The 27,212-nt window shown below is 37.4% G+C and overlaps 1 protein-coding gene across 5 annotated transcripts in view; it reads right to left on the bottom strand.

The window, feature by feature from the left end:
* Positions 1 to 27,212, bottom strand: part of DIAPH3 (diaphanous related formin 3) — a 486,464-nt gene that overhangs the window by 263,962 nt on the left and 195,290 nt on the right. For all 5 annotated transcript variants that reach the window (XR_010409980.1, XM_064586024.1, XM_064586023.1 and 2 more), the window contains one exon: positions 8,313 to 8,408. Coding sequence is in view for 4 of the 5 variants with exons in the window: in XM_064586024.1 (XP_064442094.1) it covers positions 8,313 to 8,408 (96 nt within the window). In the remaining variant the exon portion in view is untranslated. The remainder of the gene's footprint in view (positions 1 to 8,312; positions 8,409 to 27,212) is intronic.

Genomic DNA, 27,212 nt, shown 5'->3' with positions numbered 1-27,212 from the left:
GTTGATTTTTAATGCTTAATCATTAGCCTATCACGGAATGGTGCCAATTTTCATGTGATTAAAAAAAAAAAACCTGAAATATATTTGGTATGCCATAAAAATATCACATTGTAATAAAAAGAACCATGAAACTCCAAGATGCACATGTAATATTTGTCTAAACGTGTGTTTTTAGCTTGTATAATATCTTCCAGCCCTACTAAGTAGTTCACAAAAAATATTTTAAGAAAACTGCTAAGTAGTGCATTAACACTATTTTAAGTTATAATAGCACTTCCCTGTTTCAAAATATTGTAGACAATATCCCAGAAAAATAGCCTCTGCATGTAACTAAAGCTTGAATATCCAATATTAGAAAACAAATTTTCCTGAAAAGCTATCCAAATAGATTAGATTGGATAATATATCCAATATAGATTGGATAAAATTACTAAGAATTTCAACATTTACATTTTTTTCTAATACCTCATATATCTAATATTAAAACACAACGATCTTCTCAAAAGCTATTGAGGTAAATAAGGATATTTTCACAGTATTAGATTCAAGGCTTTTGCTATTTTCTCCCTTATTCTACTATTAATGTCTCTTCTTCAGTGACAGATGTCACTTCTTGAACATACTCAGAATTTGCTACCACTAGCCCACTAATTTAGATGCTAAACTTACGTCATGTTGTCTGTAGGCATTTTCATAGAAAAACAGCATTTTTTACAAGATTGAGAAAACATGATCTACTTCTTTCCTGAAAGCTGTATTCCATATACCTGAGGATTCCATAGATCATCTACAAATAAGCAACAAGGGCACCATCTGTGTTCTCATCACCAGCTTCACGGACACATTTCTGAACTCAAACAGTCATAAATATGGGATAACAGTGCTAGAAATTATGGATGGGTATAATCCTTAATATCCCAACAAGATGGAATGAATGATATAAATGCTATTGCAACAGAGATTAATGAAATTATAAGAGGATAACCCCATAGTGGACACTAAAAAGCACAAAAATATATGATCTCAAAAAAATCATCAGTAAGTAATGGGAAGAGAAGATCTAAATCCATAGACCATGTACAAAACAAGTTGTATATGATTGTAGAATTAAATGTAAATATTAACAAAAACAAATACTAAAAGAAATTTCACATGTCCATTTAGCTCCTTTATGGTAAGAGAATATCTTAATCATAAAAGTTGATGGAAAATATATGAAAAGACTGATATCTGACACCATAAAAGGGAAACACCATCAAAGCACCAAAACAGGGCGCCTGGGTGGCTCAGTTGGTTAAGCAACTGCCTTCGGCTCAGGTCATGATCCTGGAGTCCCGGGATCGAGTCCTGCATCGGGCTCCCTGCTCAGCAGGGAGTCTGCTTCTCCCTCTCCCACTCCCCCCTCTCTCTCTCAAATAAATAAATAAAATCTTAAAAAAAAAAAAAAAGCACCAAAACAATTAAAAAGCAAGGAAGCTGAGGGGATAAATCTGCGTCAAGATTGAATGCATTTGTTTTTTCTTCATTTAGAATATCCTGAGATCTAAGAAAGAAAATGAGCAAAATGTACGTAGCCTTAAATAAAAGGGAAAAAAGACAAAAAAAAAAAAAGTAATATGTTAAACCTTAGGAGTAAGCAAACTGAAAAGGCAAATTGTTAAAACATACCTGAATTGTAAATTTAGTAAGATTAAGCAATCTTTGAAATTATTAATTTCCTTTGAGAAGCAATAAATCTCACTCAAGAAACCTAGTCTATGGATACAACATGGAAATATAGGAAAGATTATAACATTAAATACAAAGATCAAAGAATAAATACTCTGAAGCATAATATAGTCGTTGAGAGGAAAAAATATATACTTTTATATACTTTAGTCATTATGGCAAAGTGGAGAAATGCCCTTGAAACATCTATCTCCTCCATCCTGAAAAGGATATTTTTTATCTTAATCAAGAAATACCCTTTGCATAGCATAAGGTATAGAGCTCTCCAATCACTCCATTGTACAACTGAAACTAATCAAACATTGTGCACCAACTATACTTCAAGAAAAAAAAATAAAACCTTGAAATATCTAAAAAACATACATATGTGCGTGTACGTGTGTGTGTGTAAATCCTAAATTCATTTCTAAGCTGTCCTGAAAGGAAGGGAAATAGAAATCCCGGGAGAAAAAATATTTTAAAAAATGGAAGTTCGAAATAATGGCCAGGAAAAAAAAGAAAAAGATTACTAAGAAGAAACAAGATTGGGGGGGGGGGGCGACTTGGAAATTAGAAAAAAAATTTCATAAAAAAATTTTAAAAATTTATATATACATAAATATATTAAGCTACTATATATATAATATATATATTAAACTCCTGACATTAAAAACTCAACCTATGGATCAGACGTCAGATAAAGAGAAAACTGAGGACATCAAAGACATAGGCAAAGAAGCAATCCAAAACACAAATTTAAAGAGATGGGAAAATACTAGGTTAAGAGACACAGAAGAGGAATAAAGTACCTTAAAATGTCTACTTGGAGTTGCAAAAGGCAATCACAAAAAGTACACAAATGAAGAAAATCTTATCTGAAGAGAAAATGTCAGAATTTTCCAGAATTATAGAGAGATACAAATCATCACAATAAGAAGACCGAACCAATCCCAAATAGAATTGGTTTTTAAAACCACATTGGTTTATAGATCCTTATAAAACACATGGCGCTGGTAAGGTTGGGAAGGGGGAACATTTCAAGCACTGATGGTGGCAGAATACATTTGGTACAGACACAGAACAGTATATACCTCGAGCAGGCAGTCACCTGTTTCTGCTAAGAGAAACAATAGTAACTATTTTAGGTTTTTAAGCCCGACAGAGTCTCTGTCACAACCAGTCAACTCTGCTAGTGTAGCACAGAAACAGCCATGGACGGTATACGGTCAGATGTCCTGGCTAAGTTCCAACAGACTGCGTTTCAACAAACTGGGAAAAGCAAGATTTAGCCTGAGGGCCATAGTTTGCCGCACCCTGTCTCAGTAAAACCAAAAATGGGAAACCACCCAAGAGTCAACCAAGGGTTAAATGAATCAAGTATAACATTCAAAGCATGTTATTAAAACTGCAATAAAAATGAATATACTGCAGCTAGATGCATTAATAAGGTATGATTTTATTTATGTACAATTCAAAGTCGGTCAAAACCAAACAACTTATTTAGGAATATGTACATGGTTGGTAAAACTATAAAGAAAAGGAAGGAAATATTTAAACCAAGATTTAAGATAACGATACTTCGCATAGGAAGGGAGGTAAAATGGGAAAAGGTAATATTTAAGTCTCTAAAGTATTAGTCATCTTCTGTTTCTTTAGCTGTGGGTGTTTGATTTATATCATTAAACTGTAACATGTATTTACATATTCACTCCTGTATAATATGTCATAACTATTCAATTAAAAAAATGTTAAAAGAATAATATGAAAACAAAAACGCATGGGGAAAAAAAGGTGGCATAGACTGTGGGTAAAGCATTAAGCTTACTCAAGCAAAGTCTGGCTCCTGTGAGCTTCTCTCAAAAGCCCTGAGAATGTCCTGTGGGATTAAGAGTGTCTTTGTTTACCGGGGGCACTGGGCCACACTAGACAGTCTATGCTAATAATGTGATTTATGGTGGGGGCTTTGGGTCACTGTATTAGCCTGACCTCTCGAGGGTCTGAAAACTAAAGTCAGTCGTGCAGGGGTTCACCCATTACCAAGACCTAGTAAAAATGGTGGACACCAAGGCTTAAGTGAGCCTCCCCAGTTGGCAATAATCCGTGCGTATGAGTATTCATCATTGCCAGGGGAAGCTAGAGCTGTCCATGGCTGAAAACTTCACCCTCAGAACTCTCCTGGACTCTGCCCCATGTACGTCTTTCCTTGCTGATTTTAATCTGTATCGTTTAAGCATGAGTCAAATAGCTTTCAGTCAGTTCTGTGAGTCCTTCTAACAAATTATCATACTTAAGAGTGGTCTTGGGGACCCCCAAACTTGCTAGTGTCCAAAGTGAAGATGGTCTTGGAGATGAAAAAAATTTGCAGATAAAAACCTTCTATGATCTCACACACTTTTAAAGTATATAAATATGAATAAACATAAATAATACAACATGCATAATGAATATAGTAACATATATAAAAAAGATAAAAGGTTAACAGAAGAGTTTACTTTGCAAATAGACATAATTTATTCCTTGACTTTCTTCTATATTTGTAATTTACCCACTGCTTTCTGGTATTAATTATTATATAGTTAAAATAACATGCACGGGCGCCTGGGTGGCTCAGTCGTTAAGCGTCTGCCTTCGGCTCAGGTCATGATCCCAGTGTCCTGGGATCGAGCCCCGCATCAGGCTCCCTGCTCCGCAGGAAGCCTGCTTCTCCCTCTCCCACTCCCCCTGCTTGTGTTCCCTCTCTTGCTGTGTCTCTCTCTGTCAAATAAATAAAATCTTTAAAAAAAATAAAAATAAAAATAAAAAATAAAATAACATGCACATCAAATACCTATATTTATAAAGACTGAACTATGTTGTTTTTATAGCTTATGAATAAGGTTTTAGGAAAACATTTGCTCAAAGGGTAAAAAAAAAAAAAAAAGAAGAGTTGAAAATGGCCTAGTGCATAACACACAATTCAGAAGACAAACCTAGACCTTAAAAAAACAAATTAAAAGTTACTAAGAGGGCGCCTGGGTGGCTCAGTTGGTTAAGCGACTGCCTTCGGCTCAGGTCATGATCCTGGAGTCCCGGGATCGAGTCCCGCATCAGGCTCCCTGCTCGGCAGGGAGTCTGCTTCTCCCTCTGACCCTCCTCCCTTTCATGCTCTCTGTCTCTCATTCTCTCTGTCTCAAATAAATAAATAAAATCTTTAAAAAAAAAAAAAAAAGTTACTGAGAATATGAGATACTCATTTAAAGCCTCCAAAAGACCCATTAAAGTGAATATTTTTTTTCTTTTTTTTATTCTTATGTTAATCCCCATACATTACATCATTAGTTTTAGATGAAGTGTTCCATGATTCATTGTTTGTGCATAACACCCAGTGCTCCATGCAGAATGTGCCCTCCTCAGTACCCACCACCAGGCTAACCCGTCCTCCCACCCCCCTCCCCTCTAGAACCCTGTTTGTTTTTCAGAGTCCATCGTCTCTCATGGTTCGTCTACCCCTCTGATTTCCCCCGCTTCATTCTTCCCCTCCCGCTACCTTCTTCTTCTTCTTCTTCTTTTTTTTCTTAACATATATTGCATTATTTGTTTCAGAGGTACAGATCTGAGATTCAACAGTCTTGCACAATTCACAGCGCTTACCAGAGCACATACCCTCCCGAGTGTCTATCACCCAGTCACCCCATCCCTCCCACCCCACCCCCCACTCCAGCAACCCTCAGTTTGTTTCCTACAATTAAGAATTCCTCATATCAGTGAGATCATTAAAGTGAATATTTTTACTAACATGCATCTTATCCTTCAAAATGTGATTATATAGCTCCCACTGGGCAGTTCTGAGTTCAGTGAAGAAGTGTAACGTGTGCAGATTTTGGAACCAGTCACACATGTTTTCTTCAAGGGAACTTATAAATATTTAAACCTTTACATTAATTCATAGATTCCAGGGTTCCTCCCTTTAGAGCTCTAATACTCCAAAAATCTGGTAAAGCATATGATCCTTGTACAACTCCTAAGGCATCTCTTGAGCTGGAGTGGCTAGAATTCTACCTTTTAGGCTGAGCCCAGGGTCTCTGCCAAACCCTTTATGACCTCAAATACAGGGAGAACCTAAAACACCCTTGAATCAATAGGTAAATAAAGGAGTATATTTTAGATCCTTTGCTCAAAATTCTATCAAATATTTCAGTTAAGAGAAATCTAAGAGAAAGTATCTGATTTCCAAGTGACAACATAGAGAGTCTTGTCACTATCACAAGACTCTTTTCAGAATTCAGTATCTCAAAAGACTGAATTTCACAGACAAAAACCAGCTGTGAATCAGACTATAATTACGGTCAAGATTATAGGTTGCTAAAGCTTCTTAAAGTTTAAATCGTAACACTTGCTACAATCAAAGAGGTCAAGAAGAATCCAGAAATGGATTACATCATAATACGACATGGTTTAAATTCTGGACTTTTCGATCTGATACTTTAAAATGTGTTTACAATTAATTGGATGGATATATATCCTCTAGCTAAAACAATAACAACAAAAAACTAATATCCTCTGTATAATATGATTTTGTTATCTCTAAACAGGAATAGTATAACCTATATCTACTGACCATTTTCAAAATAAGCAATCTTCTTCAAGTCACTGAACTGCTATACCCATCCGTAACGTCATGCTACTTACTACCTATGTGATAGGGTTGTAGTAGAGATTAAAGGGCCAAATACAGAACTAGATTATAAAGGTAATCAGTAATTATTAGCCATTATTACATTTGAAATATCATTTAGCACATGTTCTATTACATATAAATAATACCAAATTCAACTATTCAACTTTGAGATGAATATTTATACCAACTTATCATGGCTGACCCATCTGAAAAGAATTCTATTAAAAATGCTACTTCTTGGGGTGCCTGGGTGGTTCAGTTGGTTAGGCATTTGACTTTGGCTCAGGTCATGATCTGAGGGTCCTATGGCTCTGCTCCACGGGAGTCGGCCTGTCCCTCTCCCTCTGCCCCTGCTCATGTGCACACACTCTCTTGCTCTCTCAAATGAATAAATAAAAACTTTAGGTAAATAAATAAATAAAATGGTATTTCTTCAGGACCCTTAATGAGGCTGTTTAGAGTTAAGCCTAGGAATCAGTCACGCCAAGACATGGACACTTGTCAAGAAAAACTCTCTTTTAGATTACAGAGAATAGAACTTTTTGACATTATCTAAGTTAATAATGCTTTGAAATCAATGTTCCTTTAAAGGCAAAAATTCCCTGAAATACCTGTATCATGTAACAGTCCCCAAAATCTTAGTCTAAGCTCGCACACACATACACATCCACAAATCATTTATAATTCAGACTACATGTCCATTACACATCAGAAAGAGCCCTGACACAATCTTCACATCAGGGTGATGGACACCACTTTGACCGGCCATCCTGGGTGCAGGGGAAAGAGCACTGGAGTTTCTCACACCAGCAATAAATGCTTCCATGTGAAAGCTACCTCATCTCCACTTACACTGTCATTGGCCCAAGAAGTCACACGGCGACATCTACCTTCAAGAGCATAGGGATGTGCAATCAACTTGTGCCCACAAAGAGAGTAGTATCTTGGCCAATCACATTAATATCTACACACTGTCCATGGGGATCATGGCGCATCCACAACGCAGACAAGGGGTGGCCCTCTGTCATAGCAAGCAGGAAAGGATGGAGGTCTCAACCTGCACAGAAGGAATGTCAACTCTGTCCTTTACACTTACTGCCTCCGACAGAATTCCTTCTCTAATCCATAGCATGGATCTTTAGCCTCTTACCAAAGAATTTTTGTTCCCAGTACTTGCTAAAAGCTCTCTTGAGGCATGTAGCAATGGAAAGGCAGACTAGAAGCCATGCTAACTTCCCATGACTCTTGATTCTCCACATTGGATTCCTATCACAACATTAGCAAGTGATCTATACACATGGTATTATCTCGGTTCCAAGCAAACTATCTTTGATGCATTCAAGTTGCAGTTAGAAAGGAGTTAGAAGCAAAACTCTTTGCTCTCTTCTCCTCCTAGTAATTCAGTCAGGGAGACAATTCAATACTAAGTATTTAGCCCCTGTAACAGTAATTAAATCTAAAATATTTCCAGTCATTACTTTTGAGGAAAGGCTTTCAATTGCTCAGATGGGATAATGGAATTCATTTTACTCATCATCCTAATTTCCATTAACATTCCAACCTCTTTTGTGTGTGATCAAGTATCAAAAATAATAGAGATTCGGAGGTATAAAAGAAATAACCCGTTACCACTTTTTAAAATATGATGTCATCACCTAAATTTCTTAACTCGTTATTTATATACTTAGACAAAGGGTAGCTTTTTTTTCCCGTTATAGAAGACATATTTTCATTCTAAATACTTTCCTTAGCTTTATTTTCTAATATGTTTTTGAAGAATTTAACCCATAAATTGCCTAAAGGGAAGGAATTATCTTTGAAGTTATTATGCAAATAATAAAATATTAAAATAAAAAAATGAAAAACAAGTCATAAAGAAAATGAAATAATTTACAGGAACCACCTCCAGTGTTTTACTAATGTGATAGTATTGAAATTTCATACGTACAAAGGTTCTGGGCAATTTTAGAATCTAAAAATTTAAGCTCTTTAATTTTTTTCTTAATAGCCTTCTTCTCTTCAAAATCTTCCTCTTCTCTTCTCTCTGTAAAACCAAAGATAGACCCACATCAGTCAGGCATTCAGCAGCAAAAGGACAGGTTGTGAACTATTATCAAAGAATCTAAAAAAGATACTATTCTCTTAAATAACATGGTTATAAAAGTAATAGATATCCCAAGACCTAGACTGTTTTAGATATAGGCACTAGTGGTTCTTACGCTAGAAAAACGGAGTAGATACTTGAAGGTCTGACAGCAAAAACAAAACTGATGTGCATTATGGAAACCAATACCACTGGGTACAAGAATGAGAACACTTAGCTCATTTGAACAGTATATGGGACACAATTACAGAAATGAATATACTTACACTTAAAGTAGGTTAAGAAGTTAGCTCTAAGAATGCTAAGCAATCACACACACACAGCTATTTTATGTCTGAGAGACCACCCTTATTTAAAAATATAGCTCCTATTAAACTGGAAGAGTAGGTGGTTTATAATTTGGTTTCCAAATCTTTGAAAACAGTCAAAATTTGATATTTAGCTTATTTTATCTGAGGGTTTCAGAAGCAACAAATGCATCTAACCTCCCTATTCTTAGTAAAAAATAAGAGAATAAATGTATCATGCTAAACATCAATCTATGACCTGTCCTTACAACAAGATATAGGACAGTCAAGATTAAGAGCTGGAACCAATAGTGATCCTATCAACTTCCCTCTCCTTTGTGTCCACAGATGGCACTTCTGGTCAAAGCCAGTCATTTACAAAATCAGGATCTTGATAACAAAAAATAATGGAGCAAAGTGTTTTAGATATGTACAAATAAATCACTACTATTGGGGAAAATAGCTGCCAAAAGCATCTTCATACATATAAGATGGCACATTATAATTACATTATATCAAAAAAGACTAATATAATTACATGTTTTGGTACATAATGTGAGACAGGGATCAACTTTTATATTTTTCAAAATACTTATTAAGTAATTACCTCTATCATTTTATTAATAGTCATCTTTCTCAACTGCTTCTATATTACACTTTTGTCCTATACTTGTTTTTCTGGGCTTCTAATTCTGTTCCACTGTTCTAAGTACTACATCTTAATTGAATGTCCAAATTATTTTTCTTCCCCTTCTAAACTTTCTTCCCTTTTCTCATTTATTTTTCCACATGAACTTTAGAGTAATGCAAAAGTTCCAGAAATAAAATTCATTTGAATTGTATTTGACTCATGAGACATTTGTAAATAAATTCAAGATTTGGTATGTTGACAATTTTCAAAATTCCCAGTCATCAACATGACATGCGTTTATAATCATTCAACTTAGAGCAGTGTTCTTTGTAGGCAACCCGTACATTCATTGTTAGTGTTAGGTGTCCTAAGTATATCTAAATTATACTCTTAAGTATGGGGATGGAAGGTGGAGAGATTGGTTAATTCTACCCTTTCCACTGTACTTTGTAACTAGTTACTGCTGGAATATAGAAACTTTGTTGAATTTTGCATACATGTTTTATAATCAGCAACTTTACTTATTCTTTCATTCAAATGAATATTAAGCACCCATTAAAAGGGACTGTGCTAGGCAATACAGATACAACGTTAGACAAAACAGAGACATCCTGGCCTCACAGAATTAAAGACCAATAGCGATGAATGCGAAGCAAATGTCAACTACAATATATAGATAAGTCTGCAATGTTTTGATAAGAATCCCATAACCCATTCTTAACAGCGACAGTCTTCATGTAATAAATGATAACCTAATCAAAAGCTTGGAAGAGGAAAGGAGTTAGGTATGAGAGAAGGTTTTGGGGTGGTAGGAGGAAGGATCAGACAACAGAAGGATAGTGTTTGTTTGAAGGTTTCATGGTGCAAGAACTTGAAGGGCACAGAAAGAAGTGAGAATAACAAGAGCAGAGAATATTGTGTGGAAGTAAAGGACACCAGAAACTAAGCAGATACCACATCATGCAAGACCTTTTAAGCCAGGTTAAGAAGTCTGGATTTTACCCTCCAAGCAATGAGAAGCCACCAAGGTTGAAGTATGAGACAGACATCAAAAGAATTGAATTTTAGAAAAAACTCAGGCTTTTCAAAGTGAAGTCAAAGAGTGGCAAAAGTAAAATGGGAGAAGGTCAGGACAGAGGGCGTTACAGAAATCCAAAGGACAATACATGGTACCCTCATCTACAGCAGCAGCCACTGGGATGAAAAGAAGGGATGATTTCCAAAAGTAGAATCCAGCCCACATCTGCCTCCTAAATTCCAGATTGAATACCCAAGGGCCTCCTCTCAACATCTCTGCTCGGATGTCTAAAGGGCACCTTCAACTTAACATGCCCAAAGCCAAACACACACACCCCTCCACACCTGCTCTTCCAGCAGTTTTCTTCATCTCAAAAACAAAAATAAAAACAAAACCAAAAATGGGAATGCTCTTGTTGCACTTGCTGAGCTCAAAGAGCTTGACGTCATCCTGTTTCCTACTATTTCCCTCAAAATCATAGCCAATCCACCCAGCAATCCAGGCAGCTCTAACTCCAACATGTTCCCTGAGCTAAGCACTCCTCCCCATCCCCCTGGCTCCTACTTTTCCTCTGCTCAAGCCCACCATCCTTTCTCACCTGCATCACAACTGCTCTCTAACCCATCTCCCACTTCCTGGCTTGACCATCTGCTGTCTCTGTACCACAGGGCAGCCAAAGACTCCTGAGCAACATTAATGGAAGAGCTTTCCTTTACTGCCTTACATGGAACAGCAGTCCTCACTCAGTATTCCCTAACACCATCATTCTGCCCCTTTTTTTTGCCTCCAAAGCACCTACTCCTCACATACTATAAATTATCTTTCTCCCCCCATTACAAAACAAGTCTGTTAAATGTAGATACGTTGTTCATCATTATATCCTTAGCACCCCAAAGTAAGGCCTGGAACACACCTCGCAGGTATTCAGTAAATACCGGTGGGGTGTATGTTTGTATGTATGAAGCTGCAGACCAAAGGAGAAAGAAAGGGCACTCGGGGCAACCTAAACCCAGCAGATGATGATGGTATGGTGCTTATCTAATTCAGCAACAAATGAGAAACAGGTATGAACAGTCCAGTTTTAAACACGTTCTGTTTGAGCAGCCCTGGCACATCCACACAATCACATTTAAGAGGCAACTGTATGTACCAAGGTGGAAAAGAGTAATCTGGAATATGGAGATACAAGTACCTATCCTACCAGTTATTCCACTCACTGTCCTAGATCTTCCAGGAACCAGCAAAAAGTGACATGTTTGTCACCTTATTCCTAGTACTTAAACCTCCTATCTATCAGTTAAAGCTTTCAGATGAAGGCTAATAAAAATTATGGTAGTGGACTTCCTTTCCTTACCCTGACCAAATGGCAACCCTCTACTTTTTAGAAAATGTACATTTTTCTTATCTTTATCTGCAAAAAAAAAAAAAAGGCCGGATTTTTTTAATCAGTTCATTTCTCAACACCAATATCCTTTGACATTCTGAAATATGTTCTAGCCTATCTAAAGAAAAAAGTCAAAGAAACTAGTAACCTTTAATTTTAAGCAACATGCTCTGCCCATCTCCTAGGCATTCCACTGAACACATTGTTTCACTTGCTCACATAATTCTCATCATCACTCATACTACTGCTATCCTCATAATCACAATGAGAAAAAGAACGCTTAGGGCAAGTAACTTCAGGCAACGGATCTGATAAAAGAGCCATCACAAGACTTTCTCTCCAATATTCTTTCCACTAGTTTTGGAATATATTAGGCGTCACATAAAAAAAAAGGGGGGGGGTGGATAACCAAGTAATCTTGACCAGTTCTACCTCCAAATCGAGGCTGAAATGATTTTAACTAATTCTGCCTTTTCATAAAAGTGACAAATTAGAGTCTGAGTTTAATGTTATCAGCATACCCATAATGCAATGAAGTTACGGTTTTTCTCCTCTCTTCTCTGTTACCATATAGTCAAAGGGTGGTTGGAAAAAGATGGAACTGAAATAGTGAGAATATGGATAAAGGGATAAGAAGCAGCAAAGTTTTCTGGGATAATAGGATTAAAACACACACACACACACACACACACAGTAGAAATCAGATAATCACTCTATTAGCCAAATAAGACTGATTTGGATAAAATCTTCAGCGTGGAAAAATAATAAAAAGTGAAAATGGAAAAAAAAAAAAAAAAGCCAGACAGATAACAGACTGCCTAAAATCAGTGTAATACCAGTGAAAATGTTTATGCAAAGGTCCTGATAAAACAGGACCCAAATGTTGGCAGCAACAAAAACATGCATTCAAGAGGAATACGAACAAATGAGGATATTTAATGGAAATGAAGTTCATACACAAAATCCTATTCATTTACCTGTGGTGATGTCATTTCTGTGAGCTACTACCCAAGACAGAGTGTAGGATCCTGCAGGCAACTCAGGCTGGGCATCTCCAACCAGGTCCTGCATGCCCAGCCCCACCACATACCCACCACTGAACCCCACTGTGGCTTACATCCCTCATCTAGGACCTTGGGACACTGGCCCTCTAAGAGGAGTTGTGAAAAGGAAATAGGACAATAATTACCTTCCTGTAACCTTCCCTCAGGCTCCATGGTAACAGGGAAATAAGAGACAAGAATCAGAAGGCCTGGGCGCCTGGGCGGCTCAGTTGGTTAAGTGACTGCCTTCAGCTCAGGTCATGATCCTGGGGTCCCGGGATCAAGTCCCGCATCGGGCTCCCTGCTCAGCAGGGAGTCTGCTTCTCCCTCTGACCCTCCTCCCTCTCATGCTCTCTGTCTCTCATTCTCTCTGTCACAAATAAATAAAATCTTAAAAAAAAAAAAAGAATCAGAAGGCCTAACTGCAGTTTGTGAGCCAACAGAGGACATTTTGGACTCATCCCATCCACTGGTAGATCTCTTTTTCTAAAGCTATTATAAAATACACTTTCACTAAAAGACTAAATTTTCTCAAGATGAAACTCTGAATCATAAAGTCAGACTATTAGTGCCATCTACACTTGGGATCTAGCTTTTTTGCCATTAGAGGCCTGTGTTTAATCTTATTTCCTAGAGATGCTGTGTAAGACGGCATTTTTCCAACAGAAGATTAATACTGTTCAAAAACGGTTCTGATCACTAACACAGCATATGCCGCATTTTATGAGGGTTTTATGTCAGAATGAAGTCAAAGATGACAAAACTTTCTATGTTGCCAAGAGCCATGAACTGAAAAAGTCTTTTTTAATTACATTTTCTCTTTATTCTTTTTCTATTTTCAAAGTTTCAAATATAGCAGCAAAATTATATAAAGAATCTCCTTTCAAAATCTTTGCTTTCATACTAAATTTTCCATTAAAAATCATAATTCCATGGTACATGGTTATACAGTTTAATCCAGTTCATTTTCCATTATGCTCTAATCAGATTGATTAAAAATGTGACTTTTTTCAGGAGTAAGAGCCCACATATTCTATCATACATTATTTCACCATTGCAAAAAATTCTAGAATACACAGTCCTAAATGTGTAAGTGGCTAGTGGAGGCACAAAAGGCAGTGACCGTTTTCTCTTTCCATAATGGGATATTCTAAATCAATGAATGCTACTAATAACTGTTTATTCTATTTTTATTGGCGCTTCCTGGTTAAACGTATCTCATGTCAGTATGTTTTTAAAATACTACACATTTCAATTTTTTTCTGGTATTCATTTGGCACAAATGCTATTAAATTTTACATGTTAGATGTTCACAATAAATTGCCTTTGTTCATTAGATTACACTAGCCTTGAGAGGATAAAAGGAAGTGTACCAGATTAAATAAGCATTCTCTATGACACTGAGAGAAGCCAATAAAATCATCTCACCTACAGAAATAAAGCAAGCATATATCAGGTACTTAGGAAATGACAACGGAGGCCTAGCACAATCTTCACATAAGGTAAAAGGCAGGGGCAGGAAGACACCCCTAAACTAGAAATTCTTTGTGTTAATTGCACTTGTTTTTCTTCTAGCTTTCTAACTGCTGAGGTTCTAAGAGGTTAACAAAGAGTATCAAGATTTTATAGGGTCCAGATTCTAGAAGAACCATCTCTGAAGTTTAAACACTTCATTCTACTGATGAGGAAGATTAAGCACAGAGGTTTATGAGTTACTTGCCCACAGCCACACAAAGGGTGAGGTGGTGACCGCCCCCCCCACCCCCCTCAGAAAAGGACACTGATCACCACGCCACAGCCAAGAGCAGCCTTTGGGGCGGGGAGTCCACGTGAGGAAAGTGATCTGCAACCCAGCACGTAAGAGAAAGGTAACTCCTCAAGCTTTGCATTGACACTTGATAGAATTTTCCCTCGTGGTACATGTTCACTGAGAGAGAAAGTGGGGAGGTGAATGGATCCAGGGGAAGAAAGAGAGAGATGTTTGGTTTCTTGAGCACAGTGAGCAGGATTTAACGCTATGGGAAAATGTATAGCTCCAAAGGGAATTCTTAATTTCACCCATCACTACCTCTCTTCAAGTGGTGGTGAACTGTGCTTCAGTTATCCAGCAATACACTGTGAAAGGAATGTACCTGGAAATCTCAAGGGTCAGAATTTGAGAATAATCTAATGGCTGGGAAAGGAAAATAGATTTCTGAGAATTACTACTACTGGTAGCTGTGACAGAATATTTTACAAAGAAGATTTAGGCAGCTTGAAGGCAGAAGATACGGAATACATAGAAGAAAGTGAAAACTTGGAATGAATTATTTTTTAAGTTGACAATACCCCCTTGGCAAAATGTCAAAGTAAATGCTTTGGTATTGAAAACCACAATTGTATAAATAGCTTTAGTCATATCTGATCTGTCAAACCCAGTTTTAGTATTTCTAGGCACATAAATAAATGACTATGTACCTAACTACACAGAAAATAAACAGAGAAGAAACAGATAGGCTATCTTTCTATTCAAATATTAATATATGACTGCCATAACTAATCAGAGCATTTTACTAGCAAAGAGATGCCTGCCTGGCAATTTCAGGCTAAGAATGAGAAGAGTGGCTACCACGCTAAAATTTTGTGGAATAGATCATTTCAACTACAGCAATCATCAAAAGTGTAGCAAACAAATGCATATTTCTCTTTATAAGGCATTCTATTTCTAACCAATGTCACAAAACAAATAGTCTTCAAGGACTTTTCTCTACAACTCAAGCCTTCCACGGACAGGGAGAATTTCATTATTTCATAAATTTTTAATTAGAGTTTTATCTTTTTAAATTTTTTTTAACCATTACTACATGTACAAGAGGATCACTAAGGTATGGGGAATATAGTCTATAAAAAAAAAACTTGAAAAATACACTTCAAAACTATAAGGATCTCTACATAGTTGACCTAAAAGTATCCCCTCCCTTTATTCCCATATACAATAATAAACTGATCAAGGAATGTTATACAAACTGCTCCATTTCTAAGGACACTTGCAAACACAGAAATTAGCAATTCTGCTCATCTCAAAGTTATTTGCACCACAAACTAAAAGAACCACATTCTTGAGGTCCCTATGTAAACACCCCTTCTTAACCAAGATTGAGATAACAGAAATACAGGAGCTCAAACCAAAGAAAATATCAGTATCTTTCAAGTTCGCGTATTCAACAAAATGTTTAACTTAACAAGCCATGCACCGGGGAGAAAAATAACAGAGTCAGTTAGATCTATTGACTGTCATGTATATGTTGGTGTTAAATGTTATAATTAAGTTACAAATCGAGATAAGCTTTGAGTAAATTGGACCAAAGGTATCAGGGAAGAAACTAAAAGATTCAAGAAAGAGTTACAAATTCAGTCCAAAAAAACACTGAGGCCTACTGTCACATGATCTTCCTTGGTTCATCACAATTCATAAAAACATCTCAGTTTTTTTAATTACGTATCCTCAAAATCTCTCCACTGTAAGCAACTGCCCCCTAGGAATTATTCTTGATGTTGCTGTTTTCCAGTCATGGAATAATACATATACTCATAATACATAATTTTTCTAACTATTGTTTTTGCCAGTCCAACCTATTCCCATATATCCTCAGCTGATAATAGAAAGTAAAAATATATCTCTGCTAAAAGAAATTACAGAGCAAAGACTCAAAAAGTTAATGAACGGCATACTAATGCATACACAAGAGAATAAACTAAAGGGGGGAAAACCTATTATATAAAGAATGAGAATTCAGTGTACAAGCCTAATATAAAAGGAGGATTAAATCCAAATGAGGACACAGGTAATTCAGGATATCTAGCATGCTGTAGAATGGAAAGACTTAATAAACCAACTTATTAGTATTTGTACACACAGTGCTAAGCAATTTAGGAATAGAAGAAGTAACAATAAATTGTCTTAACTAACAGATAAGCAATGTCATACTAAACTGTGAGCAGACCATCCCTGGTGTGTCAGAGGATGGGGAAAACAAAGAATTTTATCAAAATGGCCAGAGTGATTATCTAAACCTTGATAGAAGAAATGTGATCAGACATAAAAATGACCATTATTTCAAAATAATGAGAAAGAATCTCAGGTGTAAGCAGCAGAATTTTACAATGATCTTAATTAGACTCAATGACAGCATGCCTGTAGTCTTCAGGATCTTGTATTTTTGCAAAAAACTAATCAGAATATGGAATGTCACTGCATATCTCACATTAACATTTGTTTTAGTATTAGAAAAATAAAGTTGTTACCCCATCCCTAACCACAAGAACAAAGACTTGTCTCCAACTATGGGCTTAACATTGCCCTAGGAAAGGAGTATACACATCATCTCTGATCAAAAAATATTTCAGAGTGTTTGCGTGTGTGCACGTGTAAAAGAGAAGGAGGTAGAAACAATACCTAGGTATTTGTTCAATTCAACATTTATTACACAGCCTTTCTGATAAGTAGTTATCCTGTCCCTCTGATATCCTGTTCCTATCTCTGATAGCTCAGGTAAAAATTCATTTCCCCAATGTCTCAGTTATTAAATCTTTATTCCTCTGTGATCAAGGATGCTCCCAGCTAGTATTCCAGATCATTCTGGTCTCCAATTGGTCTACCTAGCTCGAGTTCCATTATCTGACTAGTCTGTTTTCTAGAATCAACTAGCCTGTGCTCTTTTCTATCCCACAACCACTTGAATTTACAATGATTTTTTTTTTAATCTGGGCTTTTGATACTTATGTATCTATATTATCATCCCTTCAAGCTAGATCTCATACTGTGTAGATTCTATATAGTCATACAAAACTCTCAGCTCATGTTCAGACCTCTTTTCCAGTGTACCACCTTTCCTATATGCAACCCAAATGTCCCTCATGTACCTTCCAACTATAGGGAAGTGGTTAAGGGAGGACTAGTGGGGTTTGTATAGACTATGATTAGGGAAGTATGGGCGAGAAGGGAATGGGGAGCTGGTGTTTAGTGGGTACAGAGTGTCAGCAGGGGAAGATAAAAAAGCTCTGGAAAGGGAACCGTGGTGATGGTTATGTAGCAATATGAATGTACGTAATGCCAAAGAACTGCAGACTTAAATGTGCTTTAAGTGATAACATTTTATGTTAATTAACCATAAAAAAATAGAAAAAAGTAAGGCTGGATTTCAAACCACTTTCTTTTTTAATAATGTGAGTTTGACCTCTTTTTGATTTAAAAATGTATGTAGGGATTAGGTGATTTTTTTTTTTAATGAAAAGACAATAAATCTTAAGTGACCCTCAAATTCTCAAACCAGATCAAACTGGGATCATTTAAAATGTGTGCGGTCTTTCCCAAGAGCTGCTCAAAGACAGAGATGGTGCTTCTTTATGGCACAGTGCACCTCGAACATGGACACTGGCTTGACTGCTCACGTGATGGCCCAGAAAATGCCGCTCCAGAAGAATCCTTCCTCTCCTACCTCACTCTGGACTATCTCTCCAAATCGTGCAAGGACTTTGCTTCTTGGGCAACCCAGGGTCTCAAGAACCTAATCACATTTCCAGTTTCTCCAATGTCACAGCCCGGCTCTCAGATTTCTAAGACTATGGCACCCCAGGTCAACCACTGTCATTACTGAGGATAAGCAAGGAAGCAAGGGTAGTCTCTGACATGGAAGGCAGATCTTAGCTCCTCTCTCCCCCCTCTTCTTACACCTCCAGTTTAAAAGGTTCAGCATGGAGTGTGGCCCTCTCATCTTTTATTTCCTTCCCTCCTCAAGAGCTGGCACAGACAGGAGAACTTGACATTTTCCAGCACTGAAACCAACCCTCTCATCTCCTTGGTCTTTGCCCCACATAAGCAGCGGGCACATGGAGAAACTATCACACTGGGTTCTAGAGAAGGAGCCAGCCTTAGGCCTTTAGTACCTGCAGACAACCATGTTAACAATAAATGGTGCTTTATCTTCTTTGTGGTGGATCCCTATAGAGATACCTTACCAAAGAAAAAGGAAGGCTGGACCAAGACAGGATTCGGAAATGCCCTGATGTTTTATAATCCCCAAAACTCCCATAAAAACTCCTAAGAATTTAAGATAAGCAACATTTCCACCTCCTTCCTAATGTCCATATTTAAAGTTACAGGTTTTTAATAAAACCATCATTTTCCAGTATCTTCCAGGATGCCTCACGAAAACATCATATCCTGAGCACACTAACCAAATATGCTATGAAAAAGAAGTACTTAACAGAACCATTCCGTGAAAGGAAAAGGGAAGAAACTCTTCATTAATGGGAGTGCAGTAGCTTAAATCTTATTAGAAAATCTCACTTTAAACTCAATTACTTCACATTATGTTGGGCCACCTGACACTTGAGCAGAGAAGCATTAACATCTTAGTAGAGAACAATCTTTACAGGAAACAAAATATCCCTTACTGTAAACTTCCCAATCTTACTAATTAAAAACTATCTCTGGTTTAAATGCTTCATGAAAATGTCAGACAGTAAAAATTAATGTTCAAAAGATATAAAAACCAACAAGCCAATGCAGAACACGGAACGAAATACTAAGAACATTTTTGATATCTAGGAACACCCATTAATTGGGGACTCTGGTGCATGTCAAAACTCTGAAACTTTAAAATGTTTTAATAAATCATATCACTATTCTTATTATTTTACTTGTTTACCCAAGAAACATGGAATCCATATTTCAAATGATTACTTGAGTTTCTTAAAGTTTCAAATCCTTTCTCCATTAAAATGAATAGTAAAATATCACCTAATAAAAGATTTTACAGTAAGAAAACTGAAGCAGAGAGTAGCGAAGAGTCTGGCAAACAGACATCAGGACTCTAGACTCCCGTTTTTGAGCTTTTTCTGCTCTGGAAATTTGATCATCCTGGCCATTCAGAGTCTATCTGGCCCATCAGCAGAAACTACAAATGTGAGGACATGTGAGCTGAATGGAATTAAAGGCAGAATGACTAAGATTCATTCCACCCTGCAGAGAAAGTAGAGCCAGACAATAATTGGAAATGATAACTGAATTTTTTTTTTTCCCCCTATCTGGAGATTTTCCCCATAGCCTTGCCATTTCAGGATCAATGGCCTTTATTTCCTCTGGGGGAAAGATAACGCTTAGAGTAAGACCTCATTCCTCAACACCAAGTGTAAAATTAGGTTTCTGTTAGTATCTACACTGAGACAATGGTCTTGAAAGCTATGTGGTTCAATTCAAGAGCTGGGTACTTACAGGGAGAATATGTTTAAACGAGCTCACAATGTTTTCTTTTAAAACAGGACGGGATCCCACTGTCCGCACTACAAAGGAAAGATGCAGAAGAGAAGGTAAGGACAGAGTCTCAGGCACAGGGAAGACCAAGAGAAAACTTGGAGAAGACCAGAGGCAAAAGGATCAGAATTTAGACCCAGCCATACAGGCTGTGCTCCCTTCCTCCTCCTACAGATAGGAATGGGCTGTGGGAGAAAGGTATCTGAGGTAAAAGATGACGGAACAGGGTTTGGAAACCTAAGAGCAGAGGCTGTTTGTGCCCCCACTTCTTGTCTGGGTCTCCGTAGGAAGAATGGCCTTCAGCCAAGGCGCCACAAGTTCTGGAAAGCGAGTGCGGGACACAGCAGGCACGCGGAGGCAGTGAGTGCACCTGCCCACAAGGCTATCTTGCTCCGTAAGAGGTGGATGGGAGATGTGAGGATGCTAACGGGTCAGAGGACATGCTCTTTTCAGAAATAGGGGCTATAGTACGTTAGACTTTTCAAATAATAGAGAAATACACATTGGATAAATTCTCCTGCAATTCTAGGAGGAAAAAAATATCTATACTAGCAGCAAATATTCTATTCCAAATTTTACAAAGTCAGTGAGGACTGCAAGAACTCTTCTCAACATGTATACATAAATACTGCCCAAAAGGAACATAACCTATAACACACACATTTCTATTGCCTTATAGAATACTTGACATCAAATGATTTAAAATTTAAACTCTTATTCCTATACTTAGCCCTCTTAGTTACTTGACTACTCACAATGCTTTCTCAGCTTTTCACAAGCTGCTCCTCCTAAAGCCTGAGGAAGATATATGCAACTTGCACTTCATCAATTACTTCTACCCTCACACTTGAGCAAACATTCTTCAGGATAACCATTACACAGATTCCCATCATTACAAATGGGTGTCCCTTCTGATCACTGGCACCATTTGGAATAATTAACTATCGAATATACTGCTTTCTGAATGCAGTTTACTGAATTAATGGAACTCTGTGTATGTAATATACCTGACAAAAACTTCTCGCACTTTGGAAAGCTAAGGTCATTTCTAAGCGGTGACTGTTTAAAAATCAAACAAATGACTCACATATCTTGTTACAATTTCTGAGATTCATTTACATCGAGTAAGGCAAAGTCACCTTTTACTTTCCAGTTAAACATATAAAACAGAGTTTAAAAAAAAAAAATGAAGCATAATAGTCCAGCTAATTGTCCTATTATGCTGAAAATGTTTTCTAGGAAAAAGAATTTTTAAACATCACTGTAAAATGATTCAAACAATAAAGCAAAGTTTCCTTTACCTTACTACATGTTATTGTAAATATTCCTCCAAAAAAAAACTGGTAACAACAGTTACTAGTAACTAAAGCTACTGCTGGTAGTCTTCTAAAAGGCTACACATAAAATATAAATACACATATATAAGTGCCTATGTAAACACCAACAGATGTATATACATGTATATAAATATACGGTTTAGGTTTTTTTTTTTTTCCTTTTTAATCAAATAGGCTTATACCATATATATTGTTTTACATTTTATTATTTGATAAAGCAATAAACACTGGATATTTTTCCATGTTCTTATGTATGGATCAACCACATTCTTTGAAAGAGCTTCACAGTATGTCACCCACGTACCCTATTTTACCATAATTAACTATTTTCCCTAATCATTACTTAAGGTGTTTCTAAATTTTTGCCATCAATTTATTACAGTAAACATCTTTGCAATGTATTTTTCCATATGTATATAAGCATTTGTTGCATCTACACTGTAGCATACCTAAGTGATAATCTCATTCCCTTTTAAGAAAAGAAATGTGATCAAGCTTACCACCATTATTACAGTTCTTCCTCCACTGAGCCAGGATACATGGATTTTAAAGTGGTTTTCCCAAAGTTTATTTTGGTAGCTTAGTTCATTTTAATGAAGATAAGTAGTTCTAAAAAATCCCAAATATTAAAGTGAACACTCATTTTATAGATATGTAACTGCGGCCTGGAAAACTGCCCTCTCCAAGGCCAAAGAACTACCTAGTAGCAGATTCAAGACTAAAAACCAGATTCTCGATTCTAGGCTATTCTCACTGTACCAAACTCCATTTTTGGAAGGAGGACACCCGGGGCAATGAAAGCCCTGTTAGAGCAATGAAAAGAACTAGAATTTCAATAGTTGTCAATACAGAGCTCCTCCAAGGAAAGGCTCCTTTGTCACCGCAAAGACCATTTTAAGCAGTTTCATTCACTCACTCATTCACAAGGCACTGAGACATCCAAGGAAGGATAGAGAAAAGGAAAACATAATCCTGTCCTTAAAGAATTTCAATTAAAACTGGAGCAATAGGTGCAAAGATGAAAATGATACAATAGTAGAATCATTTATATAAAGCGAAACATTTTAAAGGGGTCTTTTGAAAGCTAACCCATCAGAAGCCCACTAGAAGAGTTTATTGAAAAATTAGTAAATTTTTGAATGACTGAAACAAATGAGACCAATAAAGGGAGAAGTCGCATGGAGGAGGTTCAAAGAAGCAAAATATAGATCTGGCTAGACTAGTCAGGAAAATCTTCATGAAATAAGTGGTTTGAGGTGTGGGCCTTGAAAGCTGAATAGGAGATAGGATTAGGATGCATCTCTTTCCTCTCTCTCTGAAGAGTCACTTTCTATATGTAAATATGTGAATTTTTAAAAAAAAATTTTAAAGATTTTATTTATTCATTTGAGACAGAGATACAGAGAGAGAGAGAGAGAGCGCGCATGAGCAGGGGAGAGGGAGAGGGAGAAGCAGGCTCCCAGCCAAGCCAGGAGCCAGACATGGGGCTCAATCCCAGGACCCTGGGATCATGACCTAAGCCAAAGGCAGACGCTTAACCATCTGAGCCACCCAGGCGCTCCTAAATACAGTTCTAAGTTTTTTGAGAATGTTGAAAAAAATCTTAGTAAAAACATAAATCCAAAAGGGAAGAGCTTTGGTCTTTTCCAGTCTCATTCCGCACAAGGCAGTTGAAGAACAGAAAGGTTTATTTCAAGAATTATCATCACACATGAACTCTTAGTGCATCTCTGAGATACGAGGCAAACCAACTGTCCCAGGGAAGCAGAATTCCAATGACAGAATTTGGAGAGGGGAGCTGATTTCTACTGTCATCCATGCCTTATATGCAATGGAATTTTGAAAGTTTATTGAAATACATCTTTATTATTGTTAATGCATAGTTGAGTCAAAAACCACTATGTTTAACACTAACTTGTTTCAAATAACTTTCTTGTGCGTTAGGAAAAAAGGGGGCTTCAGCCATCAAAAAAATGAGATCTTGCCATTTGCAATGACGTGGATGGAACCTAAAGGGTATTACGCTAAGCAAAATAAGTCAATCAGAGAAAGACGATTATCATATGATATCACTCGTACGTGGAATTTAAGAAAAAACGGATCATAGGGGAAGAGAGGACAAAATAAAACAAGACGAAGTCAGAGAGGGAGAGAAACCATGTGACTCTTAATCATAGAAAACAAACTGAGGGTTGCGGGGGGGGGTTGGGGTAACTGGGTGATGGACATTGAGAAGGGCACATGATGTAATGAGCACTGCGTGTTACAGAAGACTGATGAATCACTGACCTCTACCTCTGAAACCAATAATATATGTTAATTAACAGAATTTAGGGGCGCCTGGGTGGTTCAGTCGTTAAGCGTCTGCCTTCGGCTCAGGTCCTGATCCCAGGGTCCTGGGATCGAGTCCCACATCGGGCTCCCTGCTCCGCAGGAAGCCTGCTTCTCCCTCTCCCACTCCCCCTGCTTGTGTTCCCTCTCTCACGCTCTCTCTGTCAAATAAATAAAATCTTAAAAAAAAAAAAACAAAAACAGAATTTAAATAAAATTTTTAAAAAGAAAAAAGGGGGCTATCGTCCTTTATACCACCTTTTAGAAAGGAGATAGGCAAAGCATCTTGAAAGAACCTGTCCTTAGTATCAGTCATTCTAGGCTCATAGCAGGCCACTTCATAGCCTCGAAACATCACCCACCACCACACCCTGCAGGCCAGCAATGCCTTCTACGGTCCTATGCCCTGGGCCAGCAGTCACTGCAACAGTGTGTCAAATCTTCCTCTGACGTGACAATTCCTTCTGCAGGATTAGCCTTCTCCTTTCCTTCCTGCTTTCATAAACCACATGCACCCTCCCAAACAACTCAAATGTTTGCCTGAAGCTTTTCCACACAATCCAGACCTCAAACCCCATCTCCTGCCATTTTTGCTCCTCACATAATATGCTCTAGCCACAATGAGCTTCTGAAGGATTCTAGATTACACATTCTTTCCAACCTAAGGGACTTTGAACATGCTCTTTCCCACATCTGTAGAGCTTGTCCCTCAATTCCTTGCTTGCCTGGTGAATTCTTAATTCCCCTTCAGGTCTCCAATTAAATGTCAGGACCTCAGAGGCCTTCAGTGACCAGCCTCGTCCATCTAGCACCTATCACTGTAACTTGCTTATTACTTTCACGGGACGTTCAAAAAACTGTGGTTATTTTTTTTCTACCTATTTATTTTCTATCCTCTCCATTTGAAAATACACTACAAGAAGGCAAGAATTTTGTCTTGCTCAGCACGGCATCCCAGGAGCTAGGACAGTACCTTTCATAGGAGGGGCATCCGATATGTGTCATTTGGCTGACTGGCTGGTTGGCTGGGCTACATGATTTGCCATGACTGATTCAATAACCAAAACCAGAGCCTCTGCTTGCTGACTGACAGCGGATAACTGCAATCCTAGGCATAGCATTAAGAAGTAGCTAGCCTTGAGGGAGTATGATTTGTATATCCAATTTCACTTGCTGACAGAAAAAAAAGCCACACGAGCACTAAGTCTTAAGCACTTAATACAATAGGGATTATGGAGCTCCGAGGGGAAAAAGTCCATAAGCACAAAGCTGCTGGGCTAGGAGATAAGGAGGCCCTCTTCTACCGAGGAATATCGATCTACAGAATAGACGTGGGAACCAGTGCCAAGAGATACAGGTGGGTATTCCTGTCCTGCTTCCTTCAGGCTTCAGAGTTAACGCAGCAGTATTTTCTATAATAATGATTCATTTTATCAGGAAAAACCCTATACATTAAATTTTACATAGCGAGCTTCACCTATTAAAAATACACTCACATAAAAAACAGAGAACACTCTGGCATATTGTTAAAATCTCCTAAATAGGCACTGAATTACAGGGTGCTGTCTCCACAGGACACATACAGAAAATATTTGAGTGATACATCACCCAAACATGAGCAACGATGGTTTTACTAGCAAAGGTTTTAGTCCTGTGTTCAGCCATCACAATTTTCATTAAATGATCAAATGATTACTATAGACCATACTAACTTTACACTTCTATGCTTATTTAACCAACATTCCTATTTTTTCTACTTCCATTACAAGATGCAAAGCACTATGATCCCTCTGTGTTGTCCTTTCAGCTAAAACTGGTTAAAAACAAACATTTGTGGGGCGCCTAGGTGGCTCAGTTGGTTAAGCGACTGCCTTCGGCTCAGGTCATGATCCTGGAGTCCCGGGATCGAGTCCCACATCGGGCTCCCTGCTCAGCGGGGGGTCTGCTTCTCCCTCTGACCCTCTTCCCTCTCGTGCTGTCTCTCATTCTCTCTCAAATAAATAAAATCTTTAAAAAAAAAAAAACAAACAAACATTTGTGTAACATCTTACACTTTATAATGCACAACTTCCAGCTGGACCAAGTTCTGGGTTATTTATAATGGATACAATGATGAGAAAAAAAGCCTCATCAAGACTATTTAATACTGTTCCTTGCATGGACATTTCTTTAAAACAAACAAACAACTACTTGAAGTTCGATATATAGCATGGGAAATGCCATGTTCGCAAAAATCAACTCCAAAAATTTTTAAAGAATATATATGCAGGTAATTTTAATTAGCATACAAATAACAAATGCTGGAAAAGCACTTGGGTCATCATTTAAAAATACATGCAAACAGACACAAAGAGAAAAAGAATATATTGCTGATGAGTACTGGACCATGCTTATCAGCTTGAATAGCTATTGTAGATACTATTTTAATTTGGTCATACTTAAAATTGAAAAGTTAATATTCTAAAAACCTAAGTACATAATGGACATGCTAGTGTTTCTTTTTAAACTACACCCCCATCACCAGGCACAGCTTTAAAATGTGTAATACGAAATGAGAGAATTTGAAAATCTGGTACAACAGAAGGAAAGAAAATTGTAAAATAAAACTGATGATGAAGTGTAAGAGCTGCACCAGGGGTCAACAACACTGTGTCTATTATTCAGTGGAAACACAGAATTTGCCTTTGGATACCATTTTAATGTCAAATCAAGAACTGTCAATCAGCACCATTTGTTTGTAATCCCTCATCAGAACCCATTGCCTCCATCTGAACATTCACAGGGAGGAATGCAGAGAGCATATCTACAAGCACTTAACCTTCATCAACCAACATTCATGCATGCTCATTAACTTTTTTTTATCCCACTTTCGAGCAGGACACAGCTCATACCGGAATAATAACTCGCTGATAATTGTTCAAGACAACAGCTGGACAGGCAGAGTGCAGAGGTGAACACTCTCATAGATTATGGGGTACAGTAATGCATTACAATTAGTATAAAGAGTCATATGCTCATGTTCAATCGTTTTCAAAAAAAAAAAAAGTTAGGAAAATGTCAGTAAGAACAGCAATCCCCTCTAACTTTAACTCAGCATGGCTCACTGCCTGATTCTCTTAATGCTTCACTATTTTGATATAAACCAATGACAAGCACTGACCCCAGTTACTGTACCATTTCATGAATGGAAACAGTCATTTTGATGTAGTATAGTCAGACATGATCTAAACTTATGATCTAATTTAAAGACCACCAAGAGGGAAGGGAACATTTTACCCTAACAGTTGTTTTGTATTAAATCTTGTAAGTTCATTACTATTCCAAAAAGTGGCACTGATTACTAGGTCTTAAAGATGAATTCAAATTAATATCACTGAAGAAGCTTTAAATATCATTAAAAAAGGAGGCCTAGCTATGGA

This window comes from Mirounga angustirostris, unplaced genomic scaffold (assembly GCF_029215605.1).
Source record: "Mirounga angustirostris isolate CCGP_5_RB_7025 unplaced genomic scaffold, mMirAng1.0.hap1 SCAF_3, whole genome shotgun sequence".
Classification (NCBI taxonomy): Eukaryota; Metazoa; Chordata; class Mammalia; order Carnivora; family Phocidae; genus Mirounga; species Mirounga angustirostris.
This window is presented reverse-complemented; position numbering and strand designations above follow the sequence as displayed.